This window comes from Maniola jurtina, chromosome 19 (genome assembly GCF_905333055.1).
Source record: "Maniola jurtina chromosome 19, ilManJurt1.1, whole genome shotgun sequence".
Classification (NCBI taxonomy): domain Eukaryota; kingdom Metazoa; phylum Arthropoda; class Insecta; order Lepidoptera; family Nymphalidae; genus Maniola; species Maniola jurtina.
Window position 1 is genome coordinate 11,319,848 of NC_060047.1, and position 12,844 is coordinate 11,332,691.

Sequence of the window (12,844 nt, forward strand, 5' to 3'; positions counted from 1 at the left end):
ATTAATGTCGAGGTGTAGAGGGGCGAGAGGGAACCAAATGCTCGAGGCCATTCGAAACTTGGAGCGTCTTAACTAACTTGTTACAAATAACTACAAACTTGACATTGGCTAATCTTTGTAAAGCCAGACGAGAGAGGAAAAAAAAGAAAGTTTAACGATACCAGTCATGTGACTGGACTTAAGACAGATAGATTTGCAGCTATTCAGCCGTAAAAAGTTAATAAAAAGACAAACACTGTCATTTATCATATCGGTGTGGATTGCATAATGCTGCGAAGGTCACATTAGTGAGTGTTTTTTAAAAACTTGTTATTTTTTGTCTTAACTAATCAGTCAGGCGCAGCGCGAAAAGTCACAAAAAAGTCCGGTTTCGATTCCTGACAATAATAAATAAAGTTAAATTAAAAGATGGCATGCAGTATAGATAAAACGCGTATACAATGTATCAAAATCATCCTCAATCAAAAGACTTCCTCAAGGTCTATCGGTTTTTCAAACTATGTGCCCTGGATATTGCCACTTTAACTTTGCAACCCGTTGAGCTATGTCGGTTACTCTTGATTTCCTGATTTCTGATTTGATCATCCATACAATATTTATTTACAAAATGTTGTTCCTTTCAGGGGCATGATATAGCAAGCGCCCCGGACGCGCGGGCTGAAAGAAAGAAAACAATTATTGTAAACGTTTATTTAAATAAAAATGTTTCAATTATATTTTTGATAGTAACTTTTTTTTAGAGTTAATTAGGAAAAATCATCATTTATGGATGACACTCATTCTACGAGGAGACTCATGCTCAGTAGTGGGCCGGCGCGGGGGATGGGATGAAATGATAATGATGATGATCCTGTATGCATTCTAAATACAACTTTAAACGCTATACATTTAGTTGTTATCTTTATTTTCTTGCTGTACTTATAATAAACTAAAACGTAGATAAATTATTTATTATACTTGCAGGTAGCGTTAATAAGTGTGGTCCACATACAAGACGAGCAGTGTCGACTGCCCAGCGGCATCATAGCTCAATATCTCAAGCAGGCCAATGGACACTTGTCCTGTTTGAAGGTATGTACTCTACCTTCTTATCCGTCACGCTTATAATAACTGAGAAGCTCGCCCACTAAACAGTGTAATTATTACACCTTTAATCAAAATGATTTTATTCTTTAATCCCTACTTTTTTGACCCATAGAATTTCCAAGCAAAACGTCCTAAAACTTTGCTAAAATTGAGTCCAAAGTTGTGATTTCGATCATCACTAATTACAGTTAAGTTTGAACAGTTTGCATTCAGTTTTTTACTCCTCTAAAATTTTTTCATGTGCAATTGCACGTCGTTTTGTTCGTTAGCTCCTCAATTATTAATAATTAACTATTATACTACATATTGTTTTACTCAGCCGACAGCGCAAGGTTTTATCTGTACTTTATTTTATTTATTTAAACGTCTTTATTGCTAAATACAATGTACAGAGAATAAGAATACAGGATACGGATTAAAAACAAAGGGTGACCTTATTTATCACTACAGTGATCTCTTCCACGGAACCCATACTTAAGAACTTAATTTTTTTATGTTTCAATTTCCAGCAACTATACGTGACTGGTGAAGCGGGCGATCCCTGCGAACCCGGCGAGATGAGTGAAGCGGGCGGCTACACGCGCGGCGAGGCGCTGTGCTGCGTGTGCGCATCCGCACCGCTATCCCGGGCGTTACTGCCGTGTCGACACGCTTGCCTCTGTGCGAGATGTTTACGTGAGTGTCGTTCTAGCTGATGTCTAGGGTCTTGTACAGCGTGAAACTGGCGAGATGAGTGAAGCGGGCGGCTACACGCGCGGCGAGGCGCTGTGCTGCGTGTGCGCATCCGCGCCGCTATCCCGGGCGTTACTGCCGTGTCGACACGCTTGCCTCTGTGCGAGATGTTTACGTGAGTGTCGTTCTAGCTGATGTCTAGGGTCTTGTACAGCGTGAAACTGGCGAGATGAGTGAAGCGGGCGGCTACACGCGCGGCGAGGCGCTGTGCTGCGTGTGCGCATCCGCGCCGCTATCCCGGGCGTTACTGCCGTGTCGACACGCTTGCCTCTGTGCGAGATGTTTACGTGAGTGTCGTTCTAGCTGATGTCTAGGGTCTTGTACAGCGTGAAACTGGCGAGATGAGTGAAGCGGGCGGCTACACGCGCGGCGAGGCGCTGTGCTGCGTGTGCGCATCCGCGCCGCTATCCCGGGCGTTACTGCCGTGTCGACACGCTTGCCTCTGTGCGAGATGTTTACGTGAGTGTCGTTCTAGCTGATGTCTAGGGTCTTGTACAGCGTGAAACTGGCGAGATGAGTGAAGTGGGCGGCTACACGCGCGGCGAGGTGCCGTGCTGCGTGTGCGCATCCTCACCGCTATCCCGGGCGTTACTGCCGTGTCGACACGCTTGCCTCTGCGCGAGATGTTTACGTGAGTGTCGTTCTAGCTGATGACTAGGGCTTTTAACAGACGCCTTTAAGAACAGCCGTATGTATTAAGATAAGGTCAAAACTGTCCCGGGTGCTGTTACCTTGTCGACACGCTTGTCTCTGCTCTAGATGTTACCGTGAGCATCATTTTAACTTTAACTTAGCATGTCGAGTTGACTTTGGTCACGTGCCCTGAGGATTATATCTATGGCCGCGCGACCCTTCAACGCAATTTTTTGTCTGATATACTTGAAAAGCTTTTAAATACATGATCTAGGTACATACCAGCCCAATCGTTACTAACTAAATTAAATTCAAACTGTTATTGAATCTTCGTCGCGCCTTTTTCTCTTTTATGAGATATCAGTATGAAAGGGATAGAAAGAGAAGCTTTAATTTTTTAGGCGATAGTGTTGTGCCGGTTGATTGCATTAAATTCTGTCATATCAAGAGTTGCTATTTATTTAAAAGTCTTTGCGTCGTGATCCTTCTTTACTTGGAAGGTCTATTTAGTTTTTTTTTTAAATAATAAAATAACGAACAGGTGGGTCACCTGATGTTAAGTGATTACCGCCGTCCATGAACATTTGCAACACCAGAGCTACAGCCGATGCGTTGCCGGCCTTTCAGGAATATCGTTGGCCCGCCCCTTGAATAACACCACGTTGTAATTTGTGGGAACACCGCTGATGGGAGTTGATTCCATAGTATTTTATGGTGTTAGTGATGACTCCATCAATAAAAAATTTCCCCTGGAATACAAAATCAATCGCTGACCGAATCCACGCATTTATCGATCAGTATTCGTGACCGCAACCTTGTAATTGTCGTTGGCCGATGCAGATCGCCGTGTGTCGAGCATGCGGCGAATACATAATGCTGTATGAATACATTGCTAGTGAGTACCGACGAGTATAGGAAGATTTACGCTTTGTTTTTATTTGTGACATATTGTTATGGCTTGAACACGATCGCGGCTAGATAAAATTTTCAATTGATGTAATGGGATTACAGATTCAGAATTTCTAAATTTTCTCTGGTCTGGTCTGGTGGATGGCTTCGGCCGTGGGTAGTTACCACCCTACTGAAACGATGCCGTGTAGAAACCAAGGAGTTATGGGTTTTAATAAAAACTGACATATCCCTTCCAGGTTAGCCCGCTTCTATCTGAGACTGCATCATCACTTACCACCTGGTGAGATTGCAGTCAAGCACTAACTTGTATCTGAATAAAAAAATAAAGTCCGTAAAACCTAAACTAAACCTGAACTAAGTCCCTAAACTACAGCCCGCTAACCGTATAGTTTCAAAAGCTGAAAATGCCTGACATCTGACCCACTATAGTTTGAAATTTAGAATGGAGATAGATTATATCCTGGATTAGTACATAGGCTATTTCTTATCCCGGAAAATCGAAAAGTTGCCACGGGATTTTTAAAATACCTACATCCATGCGAATGAAGTCGCGGACATCAGCTAGTCACACTAATATTATAAAGGCGAAAGTTTGTATGTGTGTGTGTGTGTGTGTGTATGTTTGTTACTCCTTCACGCAAAAACAACTGGACGGATTTGGCTGAAATTTGGAATGGAGATAGATTATATCCTAGATTAGTACATAGGCTATTTCTTATCCCGGAAAATGAAAGAGTTGCAACGGGATTTTTAAAATACCTATATCCATGCGAACGAAGTCGCGGACATCAGCTAGTGAACAATAAACCCTTTGATGTCGCTTTCTGTAATATTCCACTGTATATTATGATAACAGATATAATTATTCCGGTCATGCGCCGTACATCCGATCGCATCGGTGCCAATGCTAACGCATAAACTTCGGACCTTCCCGCCGACCTCTGGCGATCAGTATGGCACAGATAATGACCGATCACGACCCTACGTGATCGCCCGTGCCAATGAGACGATAAGACGTATTACTGAGGCAAAGGTGAATCGTTATGCAATGGCCGAGTACTCGGTACACCCAATGGATTTCATTTAGCTTCTTGGGTATTGCTCTGGGACATTCCTTGAAAGATTCTAGACGATTCCTTTATTACACACCGGTGTTTTTCTTGATAACAACTCGAACTCAGCTTTATTTACTTTGAATAGCTGCGATCATCATCATCATTAATCGATAGACGTCCACTACTGGACATACTCGTAGGTCTCTTGTAGGGATTTTTCCACACGTCACGGTCTTGCACCGTCCACAAACGTTACTATGAGGTCTTATAGTGCCCTCGAACGCACAGTGTCCGTTCCACCAATCAGATGACTGTATCACATCAATTTACAATGATCTGATTGGTGGAACCTACACTATGCGTTCGAGCGCACTGTGAGACCTCATAGTGAAGTTTGTGAATACGGCCGTAAATCTCCCTGCGACCCAACGCCGCGCATTTCAGCATCTTGGGACCCCAACGCGTGGGCATAGGTATTTCAAAATTCCGTGGAAATTCTTTGCTTTGCCGAGATAAAAAGTAGCCTATGTCCTCCTGATTTTAACTATATCCATACAAAAATCACGTCGTTGCGGTGGATTGAAAGATAAACCAAAAAAAAATTGCAATTTTATTATGATATCTTGAGACTGTTAAGGTCAAAGCCATGTAGGTGGTGCAATTATACCCTGTAAGATAATATTGATGCAATGGTGATAATTAAACTAAAAACTCAGTCGGGTATTCTTTTTATTATCACCAATTCACAATATCACATTAACTTATTAGAACTATCAAAGCTACTAATTTCCAAGCTTTTTTATCATTTAAATAACCCTTTACATTGTAATATAATTTTTCAATAAGTTTGTGTTTTATAAAAACGTTGTACTATTTAGGAGACATTTCCAATTCTCGGAGTTTATTATAATCACCAATCAGCTTTGACTGAAGCATCACTATACCAGACTGAACAATAAAGTAGGAAATTCTCGGTTTGATCCTGAATCGACGATATGTCAAATATTAAGCTATGGGTGACGTGAAATCAAATAAAAACAGATGTTTATTAGGCTATCCACCACACACCACCACACCACCACTTGTACACCAAGACCTGGCAGAATGTGTAAGGTAACTCAATTAATGCAAGACCCACTTGTACCCACATTCCAGCGAACAAACCATTATTACTATCTAGCGTCCAATGTAGGCAACATTTGACGCCTGCCAGTGACGTCGAAGCCTCGACGTTTTGCTGTCGTAAACTGTGACTACGAGTATACTAACTGTATTTTTTTTCTTTTCCAGCAAAACTCGACAAGTGTCCAATATGTAGAAGCGTAATAACCAGTTACTTCTGCATTCGCAACGAAGAGGAACCGATGGAGTTAAAGCAGCAGTTCCCGTTGAACCGCCGGCTGCTTAACCTGTTCCACTACCACTAGCAGTAAGACACGACTAGCGGTCGTATTTATAGTCAAAGAGACACTGTCAAATTTTGCGGAGTGTAATAAACCAGCTTTGTCTGCATTGGAAAAGGCGCCGATGGAGCTATAACAGCAGTTCCCCTTTAACCGCTGATGCTTAAACCAGTTCCACTACCACTAGCAGTAAGACACGACTAGCGGTCGTATTTATGATCAAAGAGACACTGTCAAATTTTGCGGAGTGTAATAAACCAGCTTTGTCTGCATTGGAAAAGGCACCGATGGAGCTATAACAGCAGTTCCCCTTGAACCGCTGATGCTTAAACCAGTTCCACTACCACTAGCAGTAAGACACGACTAGCGGTCGTATTTATGATCAAAGAGACACTGTCAAATTTTGCGGAGTGTAATAAACCAGCTTTGTCTGCATTGGAAAAGGCGCCGATGGAGCTATAACAGCAGTTCCCCTTGAACCGCTGATGCTTAAACCAGTTCCACTACCACTAGCAGTAAGACACGACTAGCGGTCGTATTTATGATCAAAGAGACACTGTCAAATTTTGCGGAGTGTAATAAACCAGCTTTGTCTGCATTGGAAAAGGCACCGATGGAGCTATAACAGCAGTTCCCCTTGAACCGCTGATGCTTAAACCAGTTCCACTACCACTAGCAGTAAGACACGACTAGCGGTCGTATTTATAGTCAAAGAGACACTGTCAAATTTTGCGGAGTGTTATAAACCAGCTTTGTCTGCATTCGCAACGAAGAAGAACCGATGGAGTTAAAGCAGCAGTTCCCGTTGAACCACTGATGCTTAAACCAGTTCCACTACCACTAGCAGTAAGACACGACTAGCGGTCGTATTTATAGTCAAAGAGACACTGTCAAATTTTGCGGAGTGTAATAAACCAGCTTTGTCTGCATTGGAAAAGGCACCGATGGAGCTAAAACAGCAGTTCCCTTTGAACCGCTGACTCTTAAACCTGTTTTACTACCACTAGCAGTAAGACACGAATCTATCCACGGAGAGAAGTTAGAGAGCTAGATTTTTCATACAAAAATGCATATTTCGAGACCTAATACAGTCAATTGTAATTAAAATCAGAATGTTTTCGGTACTAGGAGTGGGGCATTCTTAGGACCTAAAGGGGATTGGTCCCTGAGGCCTAAACGCAGTAATCTTAAGGTTTCGATCGTTAATATACACGATATACTTACTGTAAGTAGAGATAGCTTTCATCCTGGGGATGGACATAGACTACTTAAATATCCCGGAAAGTCTCGGGAATTTCAAAAAACCTAAATCACGAGAATCAATCATCTAGTAACTATATAAATCGAAGAAGACACTTTTGTAATCGACTTTCGAAAATGAGGAGGTTCTTACTCGTAATTCGGCAAATACAATAGGTATCTTGTACATTAATGATCGAAGTATGAAGGCATAAAAGACATTGTGTGTTTGCATAGCGTCCTGTAGTTATTTACTACTAAACAGCTAGTTAATGTTTTGTTTTTAGTAGGTATAGTCCCTACAAAATGAGAACTCACTCGCCATTTTAACTCTGTGTCAGAAGTACGGTTCATCTTAAAAATAAGGACTAAAATCGTACTTTTGAAATGACAGTTGACACAAAGTTAAAATAGCGAGTGAGATTTGGTACACATTACGTACATTTTTAGTTTGATTTATTCAATATGATTTTATCTTGTATAACTTTTGGCGGAATTAGTTTTTGATTGACTATGACATGATGTTGAAATGAAAAAAGTTTTTCTATGGCGACTTCCATAGCGCAGCAGTATGTGCTGTGAGCTTAAAGGGTCCGGGTTCGATATCCGGCAGGATCAGTTAGGGAATTAATGATTTACCGAAGCCAATTTAGCTTCGGTGTGGCCTAGGGGGCTTCGGCCTTGACTAATTACCACCCTGTCGCAGTCTAGTTAATTACATCGTAGTAGTATATTTTTTTTTAATAAAAAATAGCGAGAAAACGAGCAGGCGGGGGTCATCTGATGTTAAGTGATTACCGCTGCCCATTTGCAGCTCCAGAAGAACCGCCGAAAAGTCGATCAGGGGGGGGCAACGACATTTATCATGACGGATGTGATAAAGCAAAGCCATGGCTCCCCTTTTTATTTTGCTTGTTAGAGAAAATATTTTTTTCTCATTAAATGCTGACTAGTCTTCTTTGCTTTTAATTTTTAGATTGTTTTTAATTATTTTGTATTTTGAAAAAATGCGAAATCATAAATGGTATAAAAAATATTGTTTAATCGACTTTAGATTTTATTTTATTGCTTTCGTTCCTAAAACTAATGCTAGATTTATTATATTTTATTTTTAAGTGAGTGCATATGAATACTTTTTACTTTGCGTAATAGTTTAACATTTTCATAAAAGGAAAAGATTAAATTGAATTATTTTATTTGGTGAAAATTCGCGAATTTTTTCCTTAAGTTATCAAAATTGTTAACATATCAAGAAAATTTATTTGTTATGTAAAAATACAAAGATTTAATATAAAAAATCACTTTTAGGCAACAGTATGCACTCTGCTTTATCAATACTGTTATGTTGTTTAATTTTATTTATTATATAATTACTTAATTAATAGACTAACACCAGAATACTTAACGTCTCCTAATTTTTGAAGGCAACTCAAATATTTAGTCACAGTTATTTGAAATTTGTTCCTACAGTGTACATATAAAAGATTACATCTCACCAACATCGATAGAATTCGAGCGTGAAACACAATAACGTCAGAGTAAATAGGACCTAAAAGTCTTTGGTTTAAAGTCAAAAATTCAGTACCACGAATTTTATTTGACTGACTGTACGTATGATCGAATTTGAGCTTTAAAACAAGGCTGTTAAAGCCCATTTTACTGAAGTATCGACTCTTGAATTCTATCAACATTGATGAGATTAAAATCTTAGACTGTAGCAAGACACACATCGCGGCTAATTCTTTTGTACACAAATCGCTAAACTTGACAGATCTCAATCTAGTTCCATCCTTTTTCTCAGCGAGTATTATGAAAGGGAAAGCAATAAATTAGACCTGTCAGTTTAGAGAATTTGTGTAATAGAATGAACTTCGTTGTTTTCAAGCCTTGAATAGTTGTTATTTAAATTCGAGATGTCTTTAAATATAAGGAAGCGATTTGAGTATTCGATCGTAAATAATTATCCTATTTATTTGTCTTTCAAACTAAGTACTACTAGTAATAAAAACAAAAATAAGTTTAGATCAATTAAGCGTGTGGGTGCAATGTATGCAACTGTGATATTGAAATGCTTTGTGAATTTGCTATAATTGTAAATAAATAATGTGTAATTAAGTAGATTTAGGAAGCCTAGGATCGCACTAATATTTTTTTCTAACTGTCACATTATGAAAAGCTTGTTTTATGAGCCTAGTACACATTGGCCAAATGCGCTCGGCGAAAGTGTGTAGGTGACATACACTATAAACATTCATAAACTTACACGATGAATACTTTCAAGCAGGCACTAGGAACGATATTGTGTACATCTCTTTCAATCAGCTCTCCATTTCGCTTCGCACTCATCCGCAACCCTATACGTTAAACAGTATGGGGTTTCCGATGAGTGTGAACATATTAGGTACATATCCCGGGCCTCAACTATACGGGAGTATAAACAAAAATGTGAATACCAGCAGTAGCAAGAGAGACTTGAAAATCATTGGATAAACTATTTCTAAGAAAATAATGAAAACTTTTTCAACTTAATATGATCAAAATTTACGATCCTCGTAAAATGCAAAGAAAGCAAAAGTACTACGGACACGCCTCTATATCGTGAAGGCCATGATATTGTAACAACAGTACACAATGGCCCAGTGCATTCGGCCAGTGTTGGCTAACGTATAAACGTTGCTTGTGAATTGCACCAAGACCCTTTGATGCTTGTAAGAAGATCCAAATAAATCAGTAAGCCGATCACCGCTGGTCATATGCGGTAATTACACTCTAAGTGGTCCTGTACAAGTTGGCCGAATGCGTTTGATTAATGTGTACTAAGCTCTTTACAACAATCGCAAACATACTGACATGATCGTATCAAATCGAGGCGGCCATGTGACCACTGGTCATTTGATTGCCCGTGCGTTTCAATGCTAGGTATTCTAGGCTTAACCGCAGGTGAGAAATTTCGATCGGAATATCGACCGGTGGTAACGACTGGTTTCAAATTCCGGCGCGATAATGTAGGCTTCTTCAGGCACTAGACACTAGATAACGCATCATTATGTATTCTATTCAGTAATAATTAATTAATTATTATTCATAATAATAATGAATCTGTGTGCTTAGTATGAGATTTTACATCGCACCAGTGTTGATAGAATACCAAACAACAGCGTGAGAGTAAAATGCACGTAAATGTTCAGAGATTAAGGTCAAAAATTCAGTACCACCGATTTTAATTTCTCAGTTTTCGCACTATACAGGTAGGTCGAACTTGATATTAAGGTCTGTTTTACTTTGACGCTAAAGTGTTTCGACGCTCGAATTCTATCAACGTTGATGACACGTAAAATGTTATACTAAAGCTGTACATTAAGGCGGAAACATAATACGATATGGGATTCGAAAGGAGACCTAATACTATGTTTTTAAACTAACATAATCGACGGAGGACATCGAAACATCGAGTTATATGATAGATCTCGACACTGGCTGAGAAAAGTGCTAATAACGCTGATGATGGCTGAACAGATTTTCATCTGGCGGCCATTTTCGGTGGAAGTGACTGTATAAATGAGGACTCGCCATAATGATGTGTCGGTTGTCATGTCCAATTACTTTTAGATTAAGGAGTAAAATCGCACGTTTGACATGACAGTTGACAAACATGGGTCCTTCCACTATACACTTAAACAATCTCTCAGCTTAGGTTTTACTTGAAAACCGTATTAAATTAGGACCATACGTTTAAGCGCTACCATGCAGAAGACAAAGCAGTCAAACTTTTTTTCATCAGGGTTTAAAAACATTGTTACATGTAATATGTTTCCGCCCATATACCTAATTACCCATATCCATACTAATATTATATGTCTAAAAGTGTCTGTCTGTCTGTATGTCTGCTAGCGTTTCACGGCCCAACCGTCCAACCGATTTTGATGAAATTCAGTACAGAGTTAGCTTACACCCCGGGAACGGACATGGCTACTTCTTATCCCGGAAAATTAAAGAGTTCCTACGGGATTTTAAAATACCTAAATCCACGCGGACGAAGTCGCGGGCATCATCTAGTTATATTAAAAGAATAGAGTTCACGTCTGCCTTCAAACAACAATGTGTCATCATGGGTCTTCCAATTCAGTGAAAAAATACAACAAAAAATACATATACCACAGATATACTATATATAGCTCGATTACCACTCACTGACTCACTGACTCACTCATTGACATAATTGTTCTCCTAGAAAGAGACGGAAAATGATATAGTGATGTGGGGGAGATGTGTTCGGATTCGGAAACCCTCTGGGGAAAAATTATGACATTTCAGAAAAACAAGATGGCGGCCGACGTGATTTTTGCAACTCTTTTGTTTTCCAACCGATTTCGTTGAATTTTGCAATCTTTGAAGAAAGTAGTAAACGATTAATGGGAAATGTCGAAAAAATTGAAAAAACAAGATGGCGGCCGAACCGTAGCGTTTTCAAAATTTTGATTTTTCGACCCCGAACCGCGGCGCCACAGATCCAAGACGGGGTAGTTGAGGATAATTATTTTTTCCTATTTCGCCCACGATTATCCTGTATTTTGACAGAAAGGGAGTGGTTTTTAAAAATTCAAGATGGCGGCTGTCATGGCGGCCGTTAGGTTAGAGGTACGAAAAAACGCAATTTTAAAAGTTAAATATCCCAAAGTTGGCAACATCGGAGCGATTCGGCTTCTTTGAAGCGATTGTACTTATAGGCTCGAGGTATAGATTGGAGGAAAAAAATTACCCCATTTTTGGGGAAATTTCAAGATTTTCGGGAAATTGTACAAAATCGAAATACGGGCTTTTTGAAAAATCTGAGTATGAGCGATTACGTGTTTCGCTCGTACAAATGACATTTGCGTACTTTTGTCACCGAAGACTGGCAACACTGGAATTTATCAAGAAAAAGTGATTTTCGACGTGGTATTTTTTCAGGGGCGATCGTTTCACGTGGGTGCGAGCGAGAGGAGAGATTGCAACGTCATCGGAAGCGGTATATCCTGTAGTTATTGGAAAAGTTGTACAACGTTGTAATTTATTTCTGTAAAACGAGTTGGCGGCCATTTTGTATTTTTTTGAATTTTTCGAAATTTTGATCACGTTTTTGAGGCAGTTGGCAACATTTTGGAAAGTCAATATGTATGAATCGATTGTGTATCTCGGCTGGCAGTATCGAGATATGCAACCGGTGTTGCCACTTTTGGGGAGATTTTCGAGATTTTCAACTAAGAAACTCCTGTAAAATTTTGTATGAAAAATTTTTTTTTCACTGATGGTATCGTATAGAAAACAAAAACTTAGTAAGCGAAAATTATGGAGAGAGCTGATGATTGAGGATATCGGAGACGGGTGAAGGGTCCGCTCAAGGTATTGAAGATAGGTGGGGGGTGCTCGACCAAATGTCATTCAAGACGTCATCCAATTGCCAAAAAGCTGAAAAAAAATTCAAAATGGCGAAGAAAAGATGGCCGCCATACAAATTTCGCCGGTGTCCAGCTCGGAGGGTATAAAAGATGGAGGTGTGGTTTCTTGGCAAAAAAGAATCAGGATCCGAAGGTCTACTCGATGAATAGAAAAAAAATTCAAAATGGCAGAATTTAATTTTCCATACATTTTGTATGGCGAATATTGAATGTCTCATTCTCCTAGAAAGAGACAGAAAACGATACAATAATGTAGGGGAAATGTGTTCGGGTAGGGGAAGCGAGTAGGGAAAAATTATGACATTTCAGAAAAACAAGATGGCGGCCTATATGATTTTTGCAACTC

At 39.7% G+C, this 12,844-nt stretch overlaps 1 protein-coding gene across 1 annotated transcript in view; it reads left to right on the plus strand.

Annotated features, from left to right (window-relative positions):
- Positions 1-10,031, plus strand: part of LOC123874864 (cell growth regulator with RING finger domain protein 1-like) — a 54,953-nt gene extending 44,922 nt beyond the window's left edge. The window contains exons 5-7 of the mRNA XM_045920403.1: positions 964-1,071; positions 1,596-1,761; positions 5,709-10,031. Coding sequence (XP_045776359.1) covers positions 964-1,071; positions 1,596-1,761; positions 5,709-5,845 — 411 coding nt within the window. The 3' untranslated portion in view covers positions 5,846-10,031. The remainder of the gene's footprint in view (positions 1-963; positions 1,072-1,595; positions 1,762-5,708) is intronic.
- The last annotated feature ends 2,813 nt before the right edge of the window (positions 10,032-12,844 follow it).